The 26,456-nt window shown below is 37.8% G+C and overlaps 1 protein-coding gene across 1 annotated transcript in view; it reads left to right on the top strand.

Moving 5' to 3' along the window:
• The window catches only part of LOC122663070 (polycomb group protein EMBRYONIC FLOWER 2-like), a 92,678-nt gene extending 74,766 nt beyond the window's left edge, over nt 1-17,912 (top strand). Inside the window, exons 17-20 of the mRNA XM_043858777.1 lie at nt 2,937-3,020; nt 11,976-12,055; nt 15,937-16,026; nt 17,433-17,912. Of these exons, the coding sequence (XP_043714712.1) occupies nt 2,937-3,020; nt 11,976-12,055; nt 15,937-16,026; nt 17,433-17,556 (378 nt within the window). The 3' untranslated portion in view covers nt 17,557-17,912. The remainder of the gene's footprint in view (nt 1-2,936; nt 3,021-11,975; nt 12,056-15,936; nt 16,027-17,432) is intronic.
• The last annotated feature ends 8,544 nt before the right edge of the window (nt 17,913-26,456 follow it).

Raw genomic sequence — 26,456 nt, 5'->3', positions numbered from 1 at the left:
TTACCATGAGTGATGATTCAGACCATGATCTTCTGATGCAGGAGCATCCTCTGTAAGTGCCTCCACATAAACAGGCAGGGCATTTGCTGGTTGCCAATAAAGTTCCTGGTCTTTATTCAGCCAAAGTGAATGAAGATTCATCATTATAAGTCTCAGTAATCAACTGTTAGAGTTTTTTTTTTTCCAAGTGGTCATGGGTTCTCGTCTACAAACAGCCTCTCAGTGAAAATAGGGGTAAGGCTGCATACATTATGACCCTCCCCAGATCCCGCTGTGGTGGAAGCCTCATGCACTGGGTACGCCCTTTTTTATTAGAGTTTTCCCAGATGGGCTTAGTTGTGGACTTTTCTTGTGAATGGGCCTCATCTTTAGAAGCTCTTTTCATTGACTGAAGTTAATATGTAGGAGGCTTTTTGAGTTAGTTATCTAATTAGAGTGGCTCTGGTATGAAAAGTAAAATTTTAAACTTTGAGTGAGACTTAGAGCCCGCTTGATAACCTTACGAGAACAGTTTCTGGTGTTTTTCCCTTCTGAGAAACAGAAAAACACCTAAAAATCGCTTGATAACGAAGTGTTTTTTGTGACTGTTTTTGGAAACATAAATCAAAATTTATGCTCCCTGGAAGACTTTTGACAAAACATGTCCAACATGTTCTGTCGTTTCTTGGCTGAAAATTGGAATAGTGTGCCCGATAAAAACTCCTATATTCGTTCACTATGCTCTTGACGATATACATCTCTCACCTCCAACCTCCATCGCTGCTCTCTCGAACAAAGCTCCAAGGAACCTCTGGTGTCCTCCAACCTCTATCACTGTGAAAAAACAAAGAAAGCTTCAAGGAACCTAGTGTCCTCCAACCTCCATCGCTGCTCTCACACAAGATCTCAAATGAGAAAAACCAGCAAGCTTTACAAGGGGAAAATGGCAAGCTCTGATCTGCAAAGAGAGAGCAGAGTCAGTGGGAGTGAAGAATGTGAAGGAGCTTCCCGGGATGATCTTGTAGGGGATATATCCGATACCACAAATGCGTTGCAGAAGAGGTTTTATCCTCACGATCTCATAGCATTCACCATTGCCAAGAGTTCTTGCTCGAGGGTTCCGTTGACGCCATTGGAAAGAGAAACAAGAATGACGAAGGAGATTGCTTCTTGGATTGCTGAAAATTGCCTTCTCCTCTGGGTAAGAGTTTGGTTCGATTCACCTGTTTTTTTTTTTTTTTCTCATGTTTGTCTCTATTCTATCCTTGGTTCGATTTCTGATCGAAGCCTGATGAGCATGATTGTCTCAACCTAGTCCTGTTCTTTTGATCTCATCTTCAATGCCTCTGTTCTCGACCAGAGGGAACGATTGTAAAGGCCAAGCCTCAACCGTTGAAATCTCATCTCTTCTTGTTATTTTTAGAGGGCGAAACGGCACAAACCCCTCCGCGCCATGAAACTGTCGAAACCTGAAACCAGAGCTGGAGATGGGTTTTTTTTTGTTTTGAAACCCTAACGGTTTCCTTCTGTTTTGAGATTTGGGGAAGAAGCTCTCCAATTCCTTCTGTTAATTTAAAAAAACAAAAAGGAGGTTTTGCTTGTTTCCAAGAACAAGTTTACCAAGCGGGTCAAAAACGGTTTTTCAGCACAGAAAATGAAAAAACTGTTTTGCTGTTTCTCAGCACATAACCAGAACAGAAACACCCGTAGGGTTATCAAGCGGGCACTTAGTTGTTTAGTTCTACGAGTTTATTTATTTATTAATCTCTCTTTATAAATAAGGTAAGATGAGTGTAAAGACACTGGTTTTGGCATTGACAGTTAGTTGGAGACTTTCAGTTCCTCTCTTTTCATGGCTTTGGCCCTTGCTAGTTCTGCTATAGGGATATCGTGTCGCTGCTTTTATTGTTGAGTTGTTTTTACTTTTTTGTTTGTTGATAGGATCTTTTCTGATTTCAGCTTCTGGCTTGAACTTGAACCTTGTAGTGAGGTTTTCTGCACTTCAACTAGTTAGGGATCCTAGGAATTTAGCATTAATCATTTGATTAATTGAAATATTAGTTCTGCTGTTGTCATTGGTTGATTCTTAAAATTTGTAATCTGAAATTTTCAGACTTGGACAGTAGTCAGGTTCAGACTCCATGGCTTATAGTACTCACAGGTTCTTTGGTTTTGAAACTTTATAGTTAAACCATTACCAGATATGACTCTAGTGGTGTGTCTCACATCTGAATTTATCATTGTTTGCTTGGGTTAAAAATCCAATTTTGTTATTTGGGAAATTTTTGTAATGTCGTAGAGATTCTTTTAATCCTCTATTTCTGTTCTTAAGTAGGTCCTTTATCAAGAACTTTCTAAAATTTGATTAATTTCTGGCCTGTTGAAAGTTGAAACTACTGTCATCAGTAGGTGTATTGAAAATAAAATAATTTGTATTGGGTGGTTCAACTTCAGGCTAATTTGGGCTTCTTGGACCTCTGCCTGCATCACATTTCTTGGTATTTCCTGTTTTAGTCCTTGTGATGGTAGATTCTTGCCGTTTGGTTGATATTACATGAGCAAACAATTTTCAAATTACTCGAAATACAAAACATAAAGAAATCCAAAACGTTCTGAAAGACAACCAAATAAGTAAATGGGAAAGTTTAATTTGTTGTAATGTCTTCGCCAAATTGTTTAGTAGCTGTCACTAATATTATTTAGTCCAACTCTTTTGAGTAATTTTTACATTCTTATTGAAGAACTTAAGAACTGTTGTGAATGCATATTTCGGTTGTTGGCTTTCCAACTATGTGGTGCTAAACTTCTATTATACTTCCATCTTGCTCTATTGCATCTAACTTCTTCAAAGTTTTAGTAGCTTCTAATGACAACTGCATTTTGCTTTTCTTCCTCACATGCTTGTTCAGAATCTACGCTCTAACATGCTTTGAATTATGAACTGTTTTCTCATGAAGCCAATGACATTGGATCAAGTATTGTCAGATCAGGATAGTGAGGATGAAGTTGATGATGACATTGCAGATCTTGAAGATAGAAGGGTATGTGGTGACTCTGCCATTTTTTTTTTACATTTTCTTTTGCCCTCAACCTAAAATCTAAATAATCTGAAGTTCGGGTAGATAACAACACTGGCTGTTTATACCACAGATATTACATCTTGAATATTTTTTTCTTTTTTGATAAGCACGGCCCATGAGTGCTTTACTTGATTTATTCTGCCCTTTTTTTTGTCAATATATTGAAAGATCAAGAATTAAAAGTACAAGAAGCTTCCACAGAAATACCTTTGATACAGTTCTCCACCCCATTATTACTTTGGTAATAATGGGGGCCAAGGTAAAAAAAAATTGGATTTTTGGTGGGATTTTGACAATTGACACTCACCGAAACTCAAATATTTTGGCATTTGGTAGCAAATTTGGTCCATTTCGGTGGCCAGAACCTGAAATTTCACCCTGAAGCTTCAGGGAGTGCCCATTTAAGCATGTATACACATGTTTGAATAATAAGATTGAAAAAAGACCCAAAGTGGTAGTTTGGCTTTGGACCTTATAACATAACAACCATGTCATCCTCTGCCTGAAGAATCTCTCAAAGTCCTTCACAACAAAGCCCAGTAGGTGGGAAATTTGGCCAAATGATGGTTCAAAATACCATAATGTTGAAGTGGATGCTCCACAATTGAGCATCAAGTCTTAATTCATCAGCAAAATGAAGGATTGTTTAAAAAAAACAAAAGTGAGGTTTTCTATCAGTTCTGGAGCACTCATGTGAAAAGAGGCGAAAGCTTGAAATTTCAACGAATGTGTCGAAATCTCGCCTCTATATGCTCATGTTTGAAATTTCACCAAAACGAGTCGAAATTACCGAAATTTTAACCGAAATGAATTGAAAGTTTGCCGAATTCTGAACTTCCCTTTGTTTCGCAGAGGATTTCATTTTAGCTCATGTTGAAATCGAGATATTTCACCGAAATTTTGATTGAAATTTTAACCTTTCATTCATGATTTTGGAACAAGGTACAATGCTATTCACCACCCTAATTGCTCCTGTGTGTTTTTCATGGAAGGGTGAGCATACTATTCTTCCTAAATACTGCAAAAAGTTGTTGAAGACATTCTTTTCTGGGAAAACTCCCTCTAAGACCAAATGGGTCAAGTTGAGAAGAGAGAATAGATTGACTTGTCAATGAGACAAAGGCCACCGCTTTATTTATAATCTTGAGAATTAATAAATATGGTATGATTGCACAATCACACAATTAATGGAAATAAAATCCTAGTATAATCACATGTGCAACATGTGCATAATGAACCTGGACACTTAGTGTATCCAGGTCTGGGTCATCCTTAAATACTCCCCCATAAGTTGGTGCATTGTTGTCTTGCATGCCCAACTTGGAAACAATCGGATGGAAGGATTTGACTGTTATGCCTTAAGTGAAAACATCAGCCAGTTGATTCTCAGTTGTAACAAACGGAGTGCAAATCAAACCCTCTTCAATCTTCTCCTTGATTAAGTGTCGATCAATCTCAACATGTTTTGTCCTATCATGTTGAACAGGATTATGAGCTATACTGATTGCAGTTTTATTATCACAGTAGAGTCTCATAGGCCCCTCTAGTGCAATTCTCAATCCTGGAGAAGTATCTTCAACCAAATGAGTTTACAAATCCCTGGTGTTATTGCCCTATATTCTGCCTCAACACTGGAATTGGAAACCATGGACAGTTTCTTGCTCCTCCAAGTTACCAAATTTCCTCCAAGGAATGTGCAGTAGCCTGAAGTGAATCTTCGATCATCAACAGAGCTAGCCCAGTCAGCATCAATGAAGGATTCTAACTTCAGATTCCCATTATTGGAGAATAGGATACCCTTTCCAGGAGCTGACTTTAAATACCAAAGAATTCTGTAAACTACCTCAAGATGTACAGTCTTCAGATCATGTAGGAAACGATTGACAACTTCTATGACACAGGCAATGTCTTGCTTGGTGTGAGATAAATATATAAGTCTACCGACGAGACGTTGATATCTCTCCTTTTCTACAGAGTCACCACCAATGTTGCTGAGTTGGTGGTTAACTTCAATGGGAGAATCCACAGGCTTGCATCTAAACAGCTTTGTCACTTCAAGAAGGTCTAGAACATACTTTCTTTGAGAAATGAAGATTCCTTTGTTGGATCTAGAAACTTCGATTCCCAAGAAGTACTTGAGGTGCCCTAGGTCCTTAGTTTCAAACTCGATTGTTAGCCGAGTCTTTAGAAGCGTGATTTCGTCCTCATCATCTTCAGTGATCACTATATCATCCACATAAACAATAAGTGCAGTGACCTTGCCTATTTGTGCTTGATAAACAAGGTATGATCCGCATTACTTTGTTTGAAGCCAAATTTCAACATAGCCTTTTGAAATCTGCCAAACTAGGCACGGGAAGACTGTTTCAACCTATAGAGTGATTTTTGGAGTCTACATACTTTGTCGGCTGTAGCTGATGATTCAAAGCCAGGAGGAATGTCTATGTAGACTTCTTCTATATCACCATTGAGGAAGGCATTCTTCACCATCCAATTACTGAAGCTCCCATCCCATATTTGCAGCACAAGACAAGAAGGCTCGAACAAAGTTCATTTTTTCCATTGTGGGCAAATGTTTATATAAACTACCCGTCTGGCCTTATAGCGAGCAATGGTTCCATCTGCATTTTGTTTTATTGTGAATACCCACTTGCATCCTACTCCCTTCTTTCCATTATGAACATGTCATTTTTCTTCAAGGCCTACATTTCCTCTCCCATGGCATTCTTCTATTTTGGGTCTGTGATGGCTTCCTTCCAACCCTGTGGAACAAACACATAAGACAAGAGAAGAAACAAAGGCACGGTAGGATGGGGACAATGACTCATAAGAGATAAAGTTGGAAATAGGGTGTTTGGTACGGGCCCTTACTCCTTTTCTAAGAGCAATTGGGCAATCATCAAGAACAGGAGAAGATTCATTACCAGTTGCTTGGATTGGTAGAACCTGCTCGGGAAGCGTAGATGAACATGGTATGTTTAGGATAATCTTTCTCTTTTGTCTAGAGTAGGTGATGAGATCCTTTTGTTCAGCTGCAACATCAATCTCATCTGCTTGCTCCCCCTGAAGACAAACAATATCAATGACAAAAGGGGATGAAGGATTCTCTTCTTCTAGAGTCGCCCCCTGAAGAAAAGACCGGTAATAAGGTTCATCCTTGTGAAAAGTAACGTCCATCGTAACAAATAAATTTTTGGAGGGAGGATGATAACACTTGCAACCTTTCTGAGAAGCAGAACACCCAAGAAAGATACATTTGAAAGCCCTAAGGTCAAGTTTTGACCAAGAGGAGGAAGAGTTGTGGGCAAAGCAGACGCACCCAAAAATACGAGGAGGAAGATGAGAAGCAGTTGTGGGGTCAAGAAGCTGATTGACTGTTGTTTGAAATTCATAGGCAGCAAAATCATAGGCAGCAAAAGGAACCCTATTAATAAGAAAGGCAGCAGTAAGCACAGCATCACCCCGAAAATACTTAGGAACCTGAGTGGTATACAACAGAGAGCGAGTGACCTCTAGAAGATGGCGTTTCTTTCGTTCTGGGATACCATTTTGCTCAGGAGTGCGGACATGGGAGGTTTGGGAGAAAATTCCATGGGTGTCAAGATACTGAAGAAAAGAACCATCAATGTATTATGTCGCATTGTCACTGCAGAGAACTTTAACCTGGGCATTGAATTGAGTTTGGATCATCCTGTGGAAAGATTGGAAACCAGAGAAAGCTTCGGATTTGGACCAAAGAAGATAGACCCAGGTTAATCTAGTACAGTCAGTTATCAATGAAAGTGATAAACCATCGAAACCCACTCCGAGCAACAATTTGAGGACCCATAGTGAAAGGAATCAAATCACTAGAAAAATATGAGGATCGAGTATGCTTAGCAAGTTCACAGACGATGATGCCAGTGATGGAGCTGTCTGAGAGCACTGTCTTCGTGGGTAATATGAGCTGAAACTGGAGAGGGAGCAGCAGTAAGTCCTAGTTCCAAGTAGTAAAGACCATCCTGCACTCTACCATATCCAATGAAAAACTCAGTGAGAGGAAAAGAAGTGAACAGAACAGTTAAGATCAATAGTAAGACGGTGAATGGAAAGCAAGTTGGTACAAAGATTGGGAACATGTAATATAGAAGGTAAAGAAATACTTGGAGTGCAGGAGATAGACCCTTTACCAGAAATAGCAAAAAGTGAACCATCAGCGACTTGGACCTTGTCTTTGCCCAAACAAGGGTTACAAGGGGCAAACAAGTCTGAGGAGCTGGTCATATGATCCGATGCTCTAGAATCGATTAGCCACAAAGAATCAGTTTGAGAAGACACAAGAAAAATACCTGACTAGACTAAATAGGAAGCAGGGGATGGAGAGGAAGCCATGGTAGAAGAGGGAAAACCAAGTTGGGTCACCATACGTTGGAGCTGAGTCACAAGTTGTTCTGCAAACATAGATGAAGTACCAGTAAGGACCTCAAGAGTTTCAGTCAAGAGAGCCTGAGCCTGAGGACGAGCATAACCAGCTTTCCCTCCCTTCCAACCCCCTTGGGACGGCCATGTAATTTCCAGCAAGTCTCTTTAGTGTGACGAGGGCGGCCACAGTAGTCACATTGTACTGGAGGACGAGTAGAACGAGCCTTACTGACCGAATCAGCACTGTCCATAGGTAAAGAAATCTATGGTATAGTAACAAGAGCAAACCGAGGAGGTGCAGTAGGAGGCATGACAGAACGTCGGTGATCCTCATGCTGAATCATATTATAGGCTTCAAGGAGAGCAGGAAAGGTACTCCTGTTGAGAACTTGAATGCGTATCTGATCGTACTCTAGATTAAAGCCAGTGAGGAAAGCATAAACTCGTTCCATTTCACATTCCTTGGCAAAGGTAGCAGCATCAACTGGGCTATTCATAGTAACAAAATGATAGAAATTCAATTTTTGTCATAATATCGTCAGGGCAGAATAATAGGCAGACACAGAGGGATCCTTCTATTTAGTTTCCTAAGCTTGACGACGAATTTCATGTATTTGGGCATAGTTGCTGGTAGGGCTGTAACAAGGTCGGGTTGGGTCGGGTTTTTTAAAACCCCAGCCCAACCCTGAGTCCCTTTAGCTAGGCCCAGGCACTCGACCTTGACTCAGGGCCTGGAAAATCAAACCCTGACCCACCCTCGGGGTGGGGTCGGGCCGGGCTGATCCTAATTGGCCCTGATCATGGCTGTTCCTATTTAGCTCTGGTCATAGAGTGGGGGAAGGGAGAGATTCATGGACTGGACTGAGTTGGGCTGGATCGGGGAGAAAGTTATCAATTTTACGTAAAATAATGGATATAATAAAATATTGTATTACTTACTATCTTCATATATAATATATTATATAACAAAATATGTGTGACATTTAAAGTTTATAATATATATAGTATATCAGTATATATTTCATAGTATAACTGAAAACAGGGTCGGGTTGGGTTGGGCCGGGCCGGGCTCAGCCCTAGGCCTCAACCCTAGCCCGAACCGACCTTGACTCAAGGCCAGAAATTTCCAGCCTTAACCCGCCCTCAGGGCCAGGTATCTTAGCCCAGGCCCTGTTCGGGCTCAGGCGGGCCAAGGCAAATTTGGGCCGACAGGGCCAAACTTGCACCCCTAGTTAGTGCCTTGACCATAAGTGTGTTTCGCAGCAACCCATAGCTCCTTGGCTGAATTGAGGAAGACAAGACTGAAACTAATGGATGATTCCATGGAGTTCAAAATGAACGACATGATCAGGGCATCGTTAGCTAATCAGTTATCCTTAGCTGGAGTTTCAGTGGGCATAGGCGTGTCACCATTAATATATTTCAAAAATGATTACCACGAATGGTAAGGAGGCATGCACGAGACCAAGCAAGGTAATTTGTTCCATTCAACTTAGTAGGTCCAGGTTGGAGAGTGGGACGATGGTGAGGAGCAATAGGGTGACTCAAATCACCGCTCCCAGTAGCAAAAGATGTGCTAGAACCCTCCATTAAAGACCTAAAATAAATATACTAAGGTTGAAAGAACTGTGGTCCTCACAAAAGAAGGCCAACAGCCTTGTGGCAAAAAAATACCAAGCACACAACAGCTGATGGTTTAAGAAGTGCAGAAAGACCAGCTGAGGTCTAGAGAGGGCGGCAGAAGCATGCTCAGGCCAAACAAAGGGCCATGGAGAGTCCAAAAGATGCTGGAGGAGGCCTGTAGAGAGGCTGCGGGCTGGGGAAGAAGCCCTGGGCTTGAGCGACTGGGCCAGGAAGCCCTTGGAGCAGCAGCAGAGGAGGGTGAGAGGCCCCTGCAGAGCAGTAGCATGGGGTGAAAAAGCCCCTAGAGAGCAACGGCAGGGAGCGGAAAGCCCCTGGTAGCAGCGACGGGGCAGAACGCCCCTGGTGTGGTTCGACAGGGAGTTGGAATGGCAGTTATGGAGCGGCCATTGGAGCCGAACAGTGGTGGCAGTGTAAGTGGCAGCGGGGGTCAATGGATGTAGTGACTGTCACACACGGTACGGCATACATGGGCACATGTTAAGTCAACCATGTTTGACAAAAAGAGGTCAGAGAGCCTCGAGGTCGGTGGTGTTGAGCTACTAGCGGCGGTGGTGAAAAGAAAAACCAAAAAAAAAATATTTAGGGTTTTATGCTCTGATACCAAGTTGAGATGAGAGAATAGGAGAGAATAGATTGGCTTATCAATGAGACAGAGGCCACCACTTTATTTATAATCTTGAGAATATTACAAATATGGTATGATTGCACAATCTCACAATTAATGGAAATAAAATCCTAGCATAATCACATGTGCAAAATGTGCATAATGAACCTGGACACTCTAGTGTATCCGGGTCCGGGTCATCCTTCAACAGGTCATAATGCCATTTCCGAACCGACTCTTTCACTTCCATGGAAAAAAACCCAATCTATATGAAATACATCAGCAAATGTTACTACAATCTTTCTTGCAATAGAATAAGAGGAACAAGTGGTCAACTGATTCCCTTCCTACTTGTGCTTAAGACAGTGAGGAATGATGAAACCATCCTAGCATCCTGTTCTATTACAAGTTACAAGTGAGTGTTTATATGAATGGTGCAAAGGCTTGCACCTTTTAATGGATGACTAGCTCCATGCAGTTCGCTCAGGCTGTTCTATGCAATACCCCTGCCTATGGGTTGGCCATGTTAGCTTATGAGTATAGATGCCTCAGAAATTTACCATTTTGGAGAACATTATGATAATAACATAGTTGTCAAGGCACCGCCTAGGTGTCTTGGCGGATCTGTAAGGACCTAGTCGCCTTAGTGCAGGGCGCCTTGCACTGGTTTAAATGGTATTAGACCAGGTTGTGGCACTTATGACACTTATTATGCCAAACATCATAAATGTTTTTATATTTTTGTTATTTCATTTACTTAAGATATTATTCATAAATAAGCAAACACCCCCCTATTTGAATCCAATAAAATTGTTAAAAATTCAAATTCCAAAAGGATAAAATGTCAACCCCCAGTTCAAGAACAAAAAATGGATTTTTTAGGGTAGGTGAAATTTTCAACTTTCTAATGCTGGGGTTTTTCTCAAATCTAAAAATTTCATAAATCTTAATATGGTAAAACATTGCTAAAAACCCAAAATACGATTCATTTGTTCTGATATCTAAAAAAATATTTCAGTCAGAGCGATTTTGATAACATTCGCTCACACCAAATAAGGTTTGGCCAGAACATAACTCCTTTAATATAAATCAGATTTAAACAATCTTGGATTTGTTTGAAAGCTGATTTTGTGTTCTATCTAATACAAAAAGTCTTATGTAAAAATAATATCATTTGATCAGTCAAGCTTCTTAGAGAACAAAAACATTTTTCTAAATCGAGAGCAGTTTAATTACTTATTGATAAGATCATATTTTCTAAGAATAGTATAAACCAAATGTATGTTTTGATTGTTTCAAACTTCCAATAGCTTGCTTCTTCAGTTCTACTGTCTTCTAGTTCAGTGTTGATTTTTTATGACTTTATATGGCTTAATATTGGTTTTTGATTACTTGATGTGACTTAATGTTGATTTTTGATGACTTGATGTTGCTTAATATTGATTTTTTTATGACTTGATGTGGTTTAATGCTGACTTTTTATGATATAAAGTACATATTGTAGCATACTAAATAATGTTAGAAAAGAGGGAAAATAAAAAATAACACTTGGGCGCCTTGGTCGCCTAGGTGGGCGCCTTGTCGCCTAAGCGCTTAGACACCCCTCCGCCGCCTTAGGTCGCCTTGACAAGTATGGATAATAGTTGAGCGGGACCAGTTATATTCCTTAAACTTTTTCCGTTATGTTTTCTTTCCTTGTATCAGAATCTTCATTCTGGTGCATACTTGCGAGGTAACTGTGGTCTGAATCATTTATAGAGGCGTGAATCATTATAGGCGCAGGATTATCCCATGGTTTGGATGCGGACTGCAGTACCCGCCCCACCTCTCTCTCTCTCTCTATTCAGATCATCCCATAGTTGTCATGGTGTCTAGGCAACCCAACCCCCTAGACAATCAAGGCACCTGAACAACACCTTGACATCTATTCTTAATTCCTTGGAGGGGGCTTCAATCCTTATCCGTGTGCTTTCAACTGCTTGTCTTTCTGTCATCTCTCCCTTTAGGAATTCTTATTTTTTTACTGTTTGTGGAGGTGATTTTCAAATCTCTACCACTGTTTATTGTCGTGGATATTCTTCTTGCAAGTGGCAATCTCCATGTGCTTTGACTGGCCTGATATTGTTGTGAATTGTGTCAGCTTAGAGGCTAAATGAGGTGTAATATAGTGCACTTATAATTATGCATCTCTGAGCTGTGCTTTAGCATCAAATAGTAGTCAACTCACTATTTAATACTGAAGCTCACTGAATCTTCATATGTGGCAGATGCTTGATGATTTTGTGGATGTGACCAAGGACGAGAAACGAATCATGCACCTTTGGAACTCATTTGTAAGGAAACAAAGGTAAGCAAGAAATTTAGACCACTTTATGTCCTCTTTCTGCATTTTGTTTTTCCAAAGTTCCATATTATTTTGTTTGCCTCCTTGGGTGCCCCAAAGGGAAGATGGACGTGAGGTGTCACACTTGTGCGTGTGAGGAATGTAAAGTCACCTTCGAAGCAGTGCTTTCTTTCTCTAAGCTGTGCTTGTCTGATAAGTCTATAACACAGTTCTCTCATACAGCACTAAAAGAAATTATTGAGTTTCTTTTTTATCAGGTGACATCAAGACAGCCAATTGATGGCTGACTTTTTAACATTGCCAATGCAAATGGTTAACTAGCTGTAATCTAGGCTGTCAACCATGCACAAAGAGGAGGGCAGGGAGAAGATGGCCGTTCAAAAAGGCTCCCTAAACAGTCCTAAAAATCTTCCGTGTGGAATATTAGTTGAATTTCAAAATTTGTGGCCAATTTTTCAATATCACCCCTGAATCATATGGTAAGTTTGAGTCGTAGGCATTATTCCAACAACGACAACAACATCTCAGCCTTATCCAAACTAAATGGGATCGGCTATATAACGACACCAAACCCAGACAGGTTATAAGGTATTGCCCCCACTGGCATTGGTCAGAAACCACCATTCATATTTGTATAATAACCCAACTCCTATACATCACATACATACACAGCAAAAGACTTAACAACACTTGGAGTTGGATTTAAGGTTTACACATTGTATATACATCTACTGGTGGCAAATACTAAAGTTTAGCATAGTTATCAAAAGTTATATTGCATCAAAAGATTGTATTATCACATTGTTTATCCAAACATCATTCGTTTTCATGACCTGTCTCTTAGGTTAGTGCACCACGTGCACTCACGACCTTTAGAGTCTAGAGCTGTGCACACCTCTCCTTTGAACTCATCATCTGAAAAAAGATTTATTACAAGAATGAGCTAACAGCTCAGTGAGGAAAACATAATACAATACAAACAAGTACTCATGTACTTCAATAATAGTGTATAAATACAATGTTTTACTGTAGTGTCCGGTCTTAGCCAATATTGTGAAATACTGGTAGTGCACTATATAGAAGAGGTTAGCCTGGCCTTGTGTCAATAAATCAACTCTTTACCCTAATAATTTAACCCAGGAGAGGATTGACACGGCTCATACATACTCGTAATCTCGTATCACATACAAGATTTTACCAAGTCCTTAGCTCGTCTACATACAGGATTTTACTGATTCCTTAGATCATAAGAAACCTCATCTAGTATATAACCCCTTGCTGGAAGCCTGGAAAGGGGCAGTATTCATAAGGTCATGTTTTCATAGTACTACTATTATCAATCTCATTCACTTGATTCACATATCTTGTACACTTGTTCACATAATTCGTACTCTTGTTCACATATCTCGTACAAATATTTATATTTCTCAGTCATATGCTCATATTTCTTGTACACAAATTTATACTCATACATATTGTCATATAATACCTTAACATATACTTAGCATCATATCATTCATCTCATAATCTTATCATTTTAAATGTGTCATGTCAAATATTTCAATACACCTCACATAGCAATACGCATACAATTCTCTCACATTCATTAATCATGCATACAAGTCAAACATTCAATAATCCATATCATGTTGATACACTATATTACACGTGATAAAACACAAAGCCATGCACAAACATTTCAATGGACATCGTATGGAAATACAAGTACGATTCCCTCACCTTGTTTGTTACAATAATTCGCACATTCAATCTATTTATGGTAGCACCTAAGTCTCTCTAGTCCTAAAAATATCAAGCCGAAGTATCATGTCAATACATCTTATAATCATATAATACTTCCCATAGTATATATAAATATACCTTAGTATATTAAATTACTATATATCCATGGCCTGCTTGCGGAGTGTTACAGGTTACATGCATCCTTGTCTTCCAATCTGCTCTATACAAGGCCATACTTGATACAAGGCCTAAGCTATGCATGTCTTTCCTCACTTCTCCGAGGGTCATTTTAGACCAGCCCCTTGCTCTTTTAGTTCCTTCAATCTGAATCAAATTATACCTTTGTAGATCATTTCCATCCTTAGTCCTTTTCCATGTCTTAAAAGAAGCTTTCTTAGTCTTAATGGTTGTCTGAACCTCGTCATCCCACCACCAAGTCTCTCTATTCGCCTAGGACATCTTTGTCAACCTTCTTAATAAAAGTAGTCATCTCATTCCACATCGTATTAGTGTCTCCCTCAAAGTCCCACTTTCCTTGTTTAACCACTTCATTAGTAAATGATTTCAAAGTATCTTCTTTTAAGCTCCACCACCATATCCTAGGGCAAAATTGGTTAACCAAAATATTAGTTGTCTCAGGCGGGTTTCAATTACTTTCTTCCATAATTTCATGGTATGACTCATAAATTTTATTCATTTATAGGTATTATAACTTTGTACATCACCGTTCTTTATATAAATCGGAATCACAATGCTTCTCTTTCATTTTTCTTGTGCTCATAATCTTATTAAACAACTTAGTTAGCCAAATTGTTCCATTAATGCCTAAGCTCTTCCATATTTTTATTGGAATACCATATGGACCTGCTGCTTTACCTATTTTCATCTTCTTTTAAAGCTTCCTTTACTTCAGACATTATAATTTTCAGTATATATCTAAGATTTGTGGTTTCATGATGGTTATTGCAACCTTCTAAAATAATATTATTTGTATTGTTTTCATTTAGTAAGTTGTAGAAATAGTTTTTCCATCTCTTTTCAATCTCTTCATTCCCTTTTTTTTTATATAGATATCTTTTTCCCCCTTTTGTGCCTAAGTTGTTATAGAGATTTTCAGATTTCTTAGTCCTTGCTTTCCCTACTATCTTCTTAACTTCATTTATAGTAAATTTATACCTTTTTTATATCATCATCATTAGTCTTTTGCCAAGTTTTAAAAAAACTAGATTCCTTAGCCTTAGTGGTTGTTTGAACTGGATCATCCCACCACCAAGTTTCTCTAAATGAATTTCGCTTTTCTTTAGATTCACCTACTTCTTTAGCTACATTCTTAATATAAGTAGTCATCTCGTTCCACATCATATTAGTGTCTTCATCAAAGTTCCACCTTACCTCTTAGAAAAATAAAGAGCTCTACTAAAACTTCAGGACTGCCAAAAAGGCTGCACGCCAACACATGTAATCCCGAGAGGGTGCATCCCAGTAAATGTTAGGGTATTTAATAGAGTTAGGCTTTGAAATTTGACCAGTGGTTGATCCAGACTATCCCATGGTAAAATTGTCATATAATCCCTCCACGTGGCACATTTTGGTGGGCTGCCGAGGTACCTCTTCCTGTGTGGGTTGTGCAAAAACCTTCCGCCAATTGGGAAATATTCCCCTTTTTCCTTTTGACCAGGGGGATGAAATTGATTGTTCGAGTGTTAAATATAGTAAATAGTAAGTTATTCAGAAAAGATAAATTGTAGATAATGACATAATGTACATGTATGATGACCATATCTGTATGCCATCTAGTGTCCCCTAGTTTTGTTTAAACCTTCTTGTTTTCCTTTCTGAAAGGGAAAAAAAAATTGACTAGGACTACTTGCATGTGTATTGAAATAGATTTTTATGTTGGATCCTAATAAAACATTCTCATGTAAATCTAAGATCTATATTTATATCATGTAAGAAATCCTAACATAGCAGAGTATGTGAAGATGAATTAATGGGAAGGTTATTTATGATGTGAGGAAGGGTTCTGTTTGTGTTGATGATCTTTGCTTTAGACAATATTTTTATTAGTTGCCCACCTAATCATGGTTGTCTAGTTTCAATTTTATTTCCTTTCTGAAAACTTAATATTATTGTGCTGGCAGAATCCTTGCAGATGGTCATATTCCATGGGCATGTGAGGCATTCTCAAGACTTCATGGACAGGACCTTGTCCAAGCGCCTGCTCTTCTTTGGTAGCACTACTCTTCCTTTTAATAATAAGTTATGTTGTGCATACCTTAGCACCTATCCATAGTGGCATATATACAATGATGCTTATACCACAAGGTATAGATTCAGGGTCAGATGTAGATGCATGGATTGAACTTATAATCTCAACCCAAAGATACTAGCTTGACACTAAGCTTACATTTTCATTTAAACATGGCCTTATTCATCCTCTTGCAGACATATGACTGAGCTATTAATCAATTTGGATACATATCTAGAGAACATGAAAAAGCTGGGAATGATCAAAATTTTTTTGCCTTAGTGGATAGGATGTTCTCCGTTTACAGGGCCAGTCTCAAGTGATAGTCTTCTACGTTTTATTAATGAATGAATTTATCTTTTCCCTGCAAACAAAACCTAATGTTATTTGTTTAACTTTGTCAGATGATAAAACCAAGTTATCACAAGAGCATAATCCAGGAAGGGCAAGAACACAGAGAATAAAAGGGGTATGGGGGGAGGGGGGAATGAATACTGGCCACAATCTCCTTGTTCGCATCTTTTTGCATGCACAAGGATCAAGAGAACTATGGGTTCTGCATAGATGAGCGGGAATGATAAAAATGTTGTTTCTTCATCCTTGCATTATTGAGATCATCCTGTTTTGTGTTCTTGGTGAATAAGAAACTATGGTAGTTGAGAGACTGGGGTCTTTTTTTCCGATCATATTTATTTTATCAGAAAAAAAAAAGAGAGCTATGGATTCATCCTTCCAAACCCCTAAACATAAAGATATACTGTTGTTTTTGTGTGATTTTTGGTATTACAATATTTACAGTTTTACTTGTCTATTATGTAGAAGTCTAAAGCTGATCTATTATGTCAAAAATGCCCAACTTCAACCTCGTTTGTGGTGCTGAGGTTCTTACTGGGCTAAATATTCACCTTGGAACCACTTGATAGTTATTGTAACTGTTGTTGTAAAGTGTTAGTGCAATGTAACATGATATTGAATATTTTTTGTTGGGTTTTACAAGTTCCATAATAATGGATGCTTTGCTTTTGTTCTGGGGTAATTCTATTGAAAGGCCATGTAACAAGAGACACACTTCTTGTTTGCTGTCGATGTGTTGATGCATGTTAGTATGTCAATGTCGATGCTGCATGACATTTGGTATGGCCCCAGTTAAAGATTAGTTCTATCATGGCCAGACAAAGGCAAATGTTCCTTAGGACATCTAAGTAACTGCCATGTTTTAAAAACTACAGTAATTGTTTATATTTCAAAAAATTAGTATTTATGGCTTGTGTCTAGCAAGTAAGAGCATTCATCACAATCAATCATTTGGTTCACTTCAATTGCACTGAAATTTGCAATATTTTTTGGGTAATGTATCTTGGAAAATTAACATATTTGTGTAATCAGCAGGTGCTGGAGTCTGTTTATGATCAAGCTATGGAATCACAATCTACTTGACGGGCGTACGATGAACAAGTGTAACTTGATTCTTGAGAGATACCGAACTGAGGGCTCAGATCTTAAGAAATGCTAAGATCTTGAGAGATACCAAACTGAGGGCTTCATTTTGCCCTCAAAAGAAAAACAGAGATAGGTAACAAAGGAAAATTTCTTGTCAAATTCACTAATTTCATGGCCTGCCATGTAATGTAATTTATTCCTGTTTTTTCTTTCAAAGGTTTTTCCTGTTTTTAATTGTTGGGCCAGATCAGAGCCCTATCATTCTTCAAGATAGTATAGAAAGAAAAAGCAATTTTTTTTTTACAAAAAATGAGGGTCCTCCATGAGGTTATCATTCTGTAATATCGGCCTTTACCCTCTTGTATAATTTTATTGAGATAAAGTTACTTCTGTGCCAATTGACTTTCAAGAATATTGAGTTTCTGAAGTCAATATTTCTTTTATAATTGTCTATTTATTTCTTACCGAAGAAACCTTCTTTATTTCCACATAGGCAAAACCATGATCTTGAGAACTAAAGTTACAGTGTGTTGGAAACAAGGTTCTAAAACGCAGGTTTCGACTAGGTTTCGATCAGCCAGAAAACGAGTTCATCTCCGTTTCAACCATATCTCGGTCGAAACGTGGGACTTTCTCCAGGCTAACTCGAACCTTGGTTTCGAGGCCTAGAAGTTGGTTTTTTGCCCTGGTTCTTGTTGTGTTGTCTATTTTTGACATTTTAAACTCAATCCATGCATTAGTTTCACATAGAGAACACTAAAAATATTACTTGTGGTTTTGATCCAAGTTTAATATTGTATATTGTTCTTGGACATGGTATCAAATAAGGTTTGACCGGAACATAATTCCTTCAATATAAGTGAGATTTAAGCAATCTTGGATTTGTTAGAAAGTTTTGTTTTGATAGTTTTCCAATAAGTCCAGGATTGCTTAAATCTGATTTATATTGAAGGAGTTATGAACCGGTCAAACTTAATTTGGTGTGCGTGAATGCTATCAAAATCACTTTGACTGAAAATATTTTACCGTATTTTTTGTTTTTAGCAATGTTTTGTCATATTGGTATTTATGAAATTTTTAGATTTGAGAAAAATCGCAGCATTAGAAAGTTGAAAATTGCACTTACTATCGAAAATCCAATTTTTGTTCTTGAATTGGGGGTTGATTTTTTTTTCTTTTGGAATTTGATTTTTTAACTATTTTTATTGGATTCAAATAGAGGGTATTTACTTATTTATGAATAATATCTTAAATAAATGAAACATTTTTATAAATGATATTAGATATAATTAAGTGTCTGCTCTGGTTTCTAGCAGTTTTTCGTATAAATACCTGTCTGTCCACGTTTCGAGTAAAGTTTCTCCTAGTTTCGATGGACATATGTGTCGAAACCATCGAAATATGGTTGAAACCATCAAAATCCGGTCGAATTCAAGGATTTTATAAAATTCCCCTTCAACTAGTCTCGGAAACCTGAAAAATCGAGTTAACTCGATGATTTCGACAGGTTTCGATCGAGTTTTTGTTTCATGGTTGAAAATGAACATATTAAACACAAGAATTAGAGTATTTATTTGACTTTAAAGCAAGGACTCTGCAGTCACTGCTCGAGACAGGAGAACCAACGTCGACAGTTATAACTACCGGAAAAAGCATGCATTTTTTTTCCTTTTTGATGAAAAAGAAAATACTACTTAACCACTAGGAAAGTTGTATCATAGTCATTGGCTATGAAGCCAATGTACTTTATTTATTTATTTATTTGGGAAGAGCCAATGTACTTATTTATTCTTGCATGCTGAGCAAGAACATGGGCATAGTTAACAGTATTTCTGTTCTGATGAATAATTACAGACCGAAAGTTTTTTTATATAATTTCTGATGTCAAATTACAGAGGAAATAGCTCCCAAGGTCAAGCTCAACTGTTGCAGGCTCTCGCCGACTGCACACCTCATTTGGGGTGGGATGTTCTATTAAATCATTTTAAGAGAAAATTACCACTCTTTTAGGAGAAAATTGCCACTCTTTTAGCAAATGGACATGAGATTACATGCCACAAAGTCTCAGAGTTCAAGAACATAAAACACATGCACCATTAAGATTGAAAAACTTATTTTGGTAGTAATGGCCTATCTGAAACTTTCCACAATAAGAAAACTAACTTTGGATGTCCTTTAGCTTCCATAGTTTAGGCCAATGAAATGAACTGGACCCCAAAACACTGCTTCACCTTCCCATGTAACCACCCCCTAGGAATCAGACTGCTGTTTTAATACTCGTTTCCTGTTACTGTTTGGTCAGAAAACATTATCATCAAAAGGAGTTGTGGATACATTGATCTTGACTACCTCATCGACAATGTTGTGGGGATAAAGTTTGCATGAGTTTTATATTCAATAACTAGCTGATTCCATTTAGTTGGGATAAGGCTGAGTTGAGTTATATTCTCACACATGCTACTACTTGAACATGAGATTGGGTTCTATATAGTCTGGAATTTTATGGTTTTCTAATGTGGGAACCCAAGGATTTGGCCATATATTAATTCTATACATCATGTAATCACACCATTTTTAGTAGATCGTTTTTTTTTTTAATGTGATGAAAGTAGATTTCTTTGATACTCAGTAAGCTGTTTCAATAGATATGTAAGCGGATCGAATTCAAATCAAATATAGCACTATCCATATCCGCATCCGCATCTGATTAGTTTTTCGAGCGGGATTCTGATGTTTTGGGAAACCAATTTTTCGAATATGGAATCCTCTAAATGGATACGAACATGAAACAAATTCATTTGTATACCTAGGAGACTAGAGAGTTTAGTCGTGAGTTTGGAGAGAGCGGTGCTACGGTCTCGCTTGTGCGTTGAGTGGCAAAGAGTCAAAGAATATGTAAATTCAAGAAGATGAAAAGATGTTGGCCTTATCTCTGCTTTCTCGAGGCTATTTATAGACTCAAACCCATGACCACCTGGTCACAATTGAGCAACCTTACAGTTGCATCAAGGCTCGCCCTCTAAACATAGACTCTATTGTACTACCAAAATATTCAAGATTTCTCTTTGCACTTCAGGAGTACCAACACCCCCAGGCTGAGCTGGGCAACCACTTGCAAAATTTATTTGTTGCCTATCAAGTTCTCAAATAATTCCACATTTGATTCCATGATTAAGGTATCTTTCATGTTCACCGTCGTCAAAAAATTATAAATGAGTGATATCTAGAGCTGACCTTGTTACTTTGATTCCCCCCCTAATCCAACCGATTCCTGCTTTCAATTCATTCATTTAGCTGCCCAACTAATATTTATAATGAACAAGGAGATCAATGGAAGCTTTGTTACAATTCAATTTCCCTATTCATAACCTCATACACAATGATTTTCTTTATCGATTTCATTTGGTCTGGATAGATATCAGTCTATACGATGCAGTCCAATTTTCAGCCGGTCTTGTCATACCCCAACCCAAAACCAGTCCGATAAGGATCAGTTTAATTCCATCCAGTCCGTGTTTACAGTTCAAGCTAAGCTTTGACACCCTATTCCGGTTTGTTTTATGGTAGAGAATGTATTGGCCTCTATTTAATAGCATAAGAGCTTGAGGAGGTGAGATGGAGATAGATCACATCAATGATCATTGAACCTAGCAATGCAAATATTTCTCTAATGAATCTCCATTCTAGCCTATCATAGGCCTTTGAGATATCCAATTTTAGCATCAAAACACCCTCTTCTTATTTTATGCTCATTCAAATAATGAAATACCAATCACAGCAGGGCATGGTTGGCGGTAAACTAACTATACTTATTTACTGTCGTCCAAGTTCAGTCTTAGTGGTCTGTTGTGTTGTTGACGAGGTGAAAATTCAGATCATCATGGCATGAAGGACGGTTGTTCTACTTCGTCAGACTATTGAGATCTACAATATAAGAAATCCAACCAAAAAAAAAATCAACATTAAAATTCACAATTTAGTTGTTGAGCAACTCTTACGGTAGCAGAGTATCTATCACGTGCATTGGCTTTCATGAGTTTTTTTATCCTATGTATTATTAGATCAAGTAACAAGATGATGGGAATTTCAAATTTGGGGCTCCGCAAATGTTTGCAATGGATTTAGTGTTCTTCAAATCGTTATCTTTCCAACTATCAATACCCAGTATTTATAGTGATATTGTATTTCTACATGTTTTCCCTATGAGCTATTTGCACCACTGTGTATCAGGTTTATTGTTGTCTCATTATTACAGAAAATTTCTACTAGATCGTTTACAAGATCCAGTTAAATTCCATTAAGAACCGTCTTATCCAAATTGCATGAGTAGTTGTCATACTACAAGCAATGTACTCAGGTTCCTCTATGTATCTTGCAATACACCCTTGTTTCTTGTTGCCCCAAGAAATAGCTACACCTCCAAATACAAACACATGACCAAAGGTAAACTTAAAGTCATTTCTATCACCTACGAACTCAGTATCAGAGTATCTAATGACCTCAAGCTTTTCTGCTTGAAAACACAATTTCAAGTGTTTAGTTTCTTTGATGTATTTCATAATCCTTTCATTGCTTCCCAATGGGCAAAGCTCAGATTACTTTGGTATCTACTTACCAAACCGACTGGAGAGGCCAAATCCGATCGTGCATACAGCATAGTGTCCATCAAACTACCTACTGCCTAAGCATAAGGTACATTCAACTTTTTTTGTCCTTCTTGAGGACATTGACTTTTTGATAAAGTCTTTCCCAACACAATTGGATTTGATGAGGGATTGCAATTTTGCATTCCGAATATTTTCAATACAAAGCAAGTATTTTTCTTGACTCTAACACAACCTTCATTGTGTTCTATCCCTCGAGATTTGAATTCCCAAAATATAGGATGCTTCTCCCATATCCTTCATTTCAAAATCGTTACTAAGTTTATATTTGGTTATGTTCAATATATCCAAGTCATTTCCAGCTAACAATATGTCGTCAACATACAAGTTGAGAATAGTAAAACTATTATCACTTTTCAAGACATATACACAGTTATCCAATTTGTTAGTCACAAATCCTAATTTAAGGATTGTTTGATGAAATACTAAATACCACTGACGTGAAGACTGCTTTAATACGTACAATGACTTTTTAAATCTACATACTTTATCCTCTTGTGCTCATTACTTAAAAACCTTCAGGTTGCCGCATATAAATAGTTTCTTCAATCTCGTCATTTAGAAATGAGATTTTTACATCCATCTAGAATAATTCTAAGTCCAAATGTGCGACAAGTGCAAATATTAACCTTATAGAGTCAAATTTTGCTATTGGTGAATAAGTTTTTTGGTAGTCTATTCTTCCTTTCAGATAAATCCTTTCGCAACTGCCAGATCTTGAATTTATCAACAGATCCATCTATTTTATACTTTTTCTTGAGTACCCATTTGCAACCTCTGGCATTTCTACCTTTTGATAGGTCACATAGCTCTCATACTTGATCCTTTGTGATGAATTCAATTTTCTCCTAAATGGCATTCAGTCATTCACCTGATTCTCGAGATTTTATCGCTTCAATATAGGTTACAGGGTCAACTACTTCTTCCATATCTATGTCAACTGTTTGACAAGACGACTCACATAGATCAAGGTAGTAGTCGTCTAAATAAGCTGGAGGTGCTCTGGATCTCTTACTCCTACTTACCCTAAGTGTTCCAAATTTTGTTCTTGAGGATCAACTTGATTTCCAGGACCTTGAGTTCCTTGATCTAAAATTCTTGGTTCATCTTGAGAGTCAAAATCATAGTCATCTTCAAATGACATGTAGGGGTTCTGGATCCTCCTTGGGCGGTTCCTCTTCTAGTTTCTCTAGAAACTCCGTGCCACGACTCTCAATAACCCTTTTTTTCTGGTGATAGAACTTGTATCTCTTTGATCCTTCTGGATATCCTATGAACTTGTATCTGATAGTTCTAGAATCTAACTTTGTTCTATATGGCTCAGGTATTAGTATTTGGGCTAATGATTCCCATTTTCTTAGATTTTCTAAATTAGGTTTCCTATCTGTCCATAGTTCATAGGGTGTAGACTCAACATATTTAGTGGGAATTCTGTTCATAATATAATTCGCTATAAGAATGGCCTCTTTGTAGAACTTATTGGAGAGAGAAGAATATGATAACATACAATGTACTACATTGAGTAGCGTTCTATTTTGTCTTTCAGCTATCCTATTTTGTTGCTATGTGAAAGACATTGTCTTCTGTTTGATAATTTCATGTTTTTCACAGAATTTCTCAAACTCAATGAAGTTATACTCTCGGCCATGATTAGTTCTTAAAACCTTAATGTTCCTTCCCAACTGATTTTGCTCTTCAGTTCTATAGAGTGTGAAATGCTCAAATGCTTCTGATTTTCTACTGAATAAATAAATATACCCATATTTAGATAAATCACCAGTAAACGTTATAAAGTATGTCTTACCACTATGGGTGCTCACATTGAGCGGCCCACAAATGTCAAATTGTACTACTGCGAGGAGTTCCTTTGCTTTCAATCCCATTGAGAAAGGTTTTCTGGTCATCTTGCCAGTTAAATAATGTTCCCATGCATCATATTCAACTTTAATTAATTTAGAAACTAACCCCAATTTAATTATTTGATTCATTTTCTTAATTCCAGGGTATCCTAGTCTCATATGTCAAATATATGAATCAATTACATTTGCACAATCAATATAAACCAAAGAGCCAGATACATTTCCTTCAACATTGGTGGTTACATTGTGAACATTGTTAATAGTGGAAAGTAAAAACAAATCTTGTTCAAAGATAAAACTTCTAGAAGCAAAGATGCGACCGTATCATCCAATAGTGACATTGGTGCCAACAAAACGCACATCAAGGCCTTTCTTGACAAGGGCCGGCATAGATATTAGATACCGACGTAGTTGGGAGCAAATGGTACATCCTTCAGACGAAAATTGTCCCTTTCGAGGTCTAAGACATCATCTGCAACACCTTGCATTTCACTGTACGAACAGTTACCAATATAAATTCTGTGGTCGTCAGATGGGAGAGACTTTAGCTCTTGTTGTCCCACTGTGGTCCTTGCAATGTGATGTGTTGCACTAGAATCGAACCATCATCCCTTAAATTGTCCATCTCTAAGATTGCACTTGACAGTGCCAATGAATTCTTTACGTTGAGGGTTTGCAGGTGATGCAGGGTTTCCATTAGTGTTTTTCTTATGGGGATCTGGACAATTAGCCTTGAAATGACCAAATTTCCCACACATAACAATTCCCAGTAGGCACCCTCTTCATGTTCCTAGGTTTCATTTTACCCTTCCCCTTGAATCTTTTCTAGTTGTGTTGGAATGAAGCTGATGCTAATGTGCTAAGGATTTAGCTTGTTCATGTGTTGGCAAAACTGGGTTGGTCTGGGTCACATGCAGTTCATTCTTAGAGTTTCCCACCATGCACTCTTGATAATACTGCAATTGATGGGGAAGCTTATCAAGAGTGAGGTTGTCCCCCATGAATCTCAATGTAATTTGTTTCATTGCCCAAGAAGGTGGCAAACTATTAATGATGGTAGACACTTGCGATTCAGCATCAGCCAAGTTTCGAGTCAAAACAAGCATCTTAATGACATGACTCACAACATCTTGACCATTAGCCATCCTACAACTATTGTACCTATTTATCAAGTGATGTGTGTGAGTTTCAGACGTTACATCATACTTGGCCTATACAACATCCATGACTGATTTGGTCGTCTTGCGGTTGTTAAATACCTTCATCAGATAGTATTCCATCTTCATGAGGATCATACTTCTGGTTCTCTTGTCATTTTAGCCCATTTTTCAACAACTTTAATTTCTGCTACGATGGCATTTTCCCCAACTTCAGGTTTCGATTCCAGAAAATGATCCAACTTTTCATATATCAATATATGCGTGATTTTCATGTTCTATGTCTCATAATTCGATCCATTCAATTTATTAAGGTTTTTTATTTCAGATACTAAGGATTTTCCGGTCATGACAATGAAGTTCTAAAAAAAAAAATCAACTTTCTACTGCTAATTTTGTTCACACACTAATTCCAAAAAAAATTGAATCCAATACCTCTTTCGACATTGAATTCTGATTCTGTATAACTTTAAACAAGCCACCAGAATAGTTTTAATATTCTATAATGGTGTCACTTGGTTCGATTCAATGCAAGCAGCATACATACATTCTGATATAAAAATAACTGAACTTAAAAAATGACGATATGCATACAATGATAGAGATGACATTACTTGCAACATGTATTTAATATATTAAATACCGACATGATATTATATATATTCTTATTATACACTGATATAGGACTCGATATATATATATATATCTATGTATCCTATAAAAGTACGTACTCTACCTTTTTTGTCAAATTTTTTTAAATGACAAAAATACCCTCACCCAACTCAAAACTCTTTAGATAGGTATGTAAAAACACAGCCACTAACACAGAATTATTCTCTCCAACAGTCACGACTATCACCCAGATCTCTCTCTAACGTCTCTACACCCCTCATTCCAAGGGTAATAAATAGGACTAAGATCCCTTGCAAATAGGTCTATTGGTCACTCTCCCTCCGCACAAGACCCTCCATGAAACGCCACCTCCCTACCCTTCCTACATCTTCCCCCTCCATATGTCCCTCTTGTCTTACTCACCATCTCCCTCTCCCCCTTGTCTATTTCCATCCCAACTTTTTTTCAGATTTGAAGATGGATCACCCCCAATATGTAAATTTGTTTTGTTTTTGTTTAATCTGAGAATAGACATGGCAGGTTATTCGTTGGCTCTCATTTTATTTTTTTACCACTCCTTTCCTATTATGTTTACCATGTTGTCGTAAATATATCTTTATCATGTGAAGTTCTTGACAAAGAAAGGAAATACGCTTGAGAAGATTCAGGAGGATCCATTTC

Source organism: Telopea speciosissima, chromosome 5 (assembly GCF_018873765.1).
Source record: "Telopea speciosissima isolate NSW1024214 ecotype Mountain lineage chromosome 5, Tspe_v1, whole genome shotgun sequence".
In the NCBI taxonomy this organism is placed as follows: Eukaryota; Viridiplantae; Streptophyta; class Magnoliopsida; order Proteales; family Proteaceae; genus Telopea; species Telopea speciosissima.
This window is presented reverse-complemented; position numbering and strand designations above follow the sequence as displayed.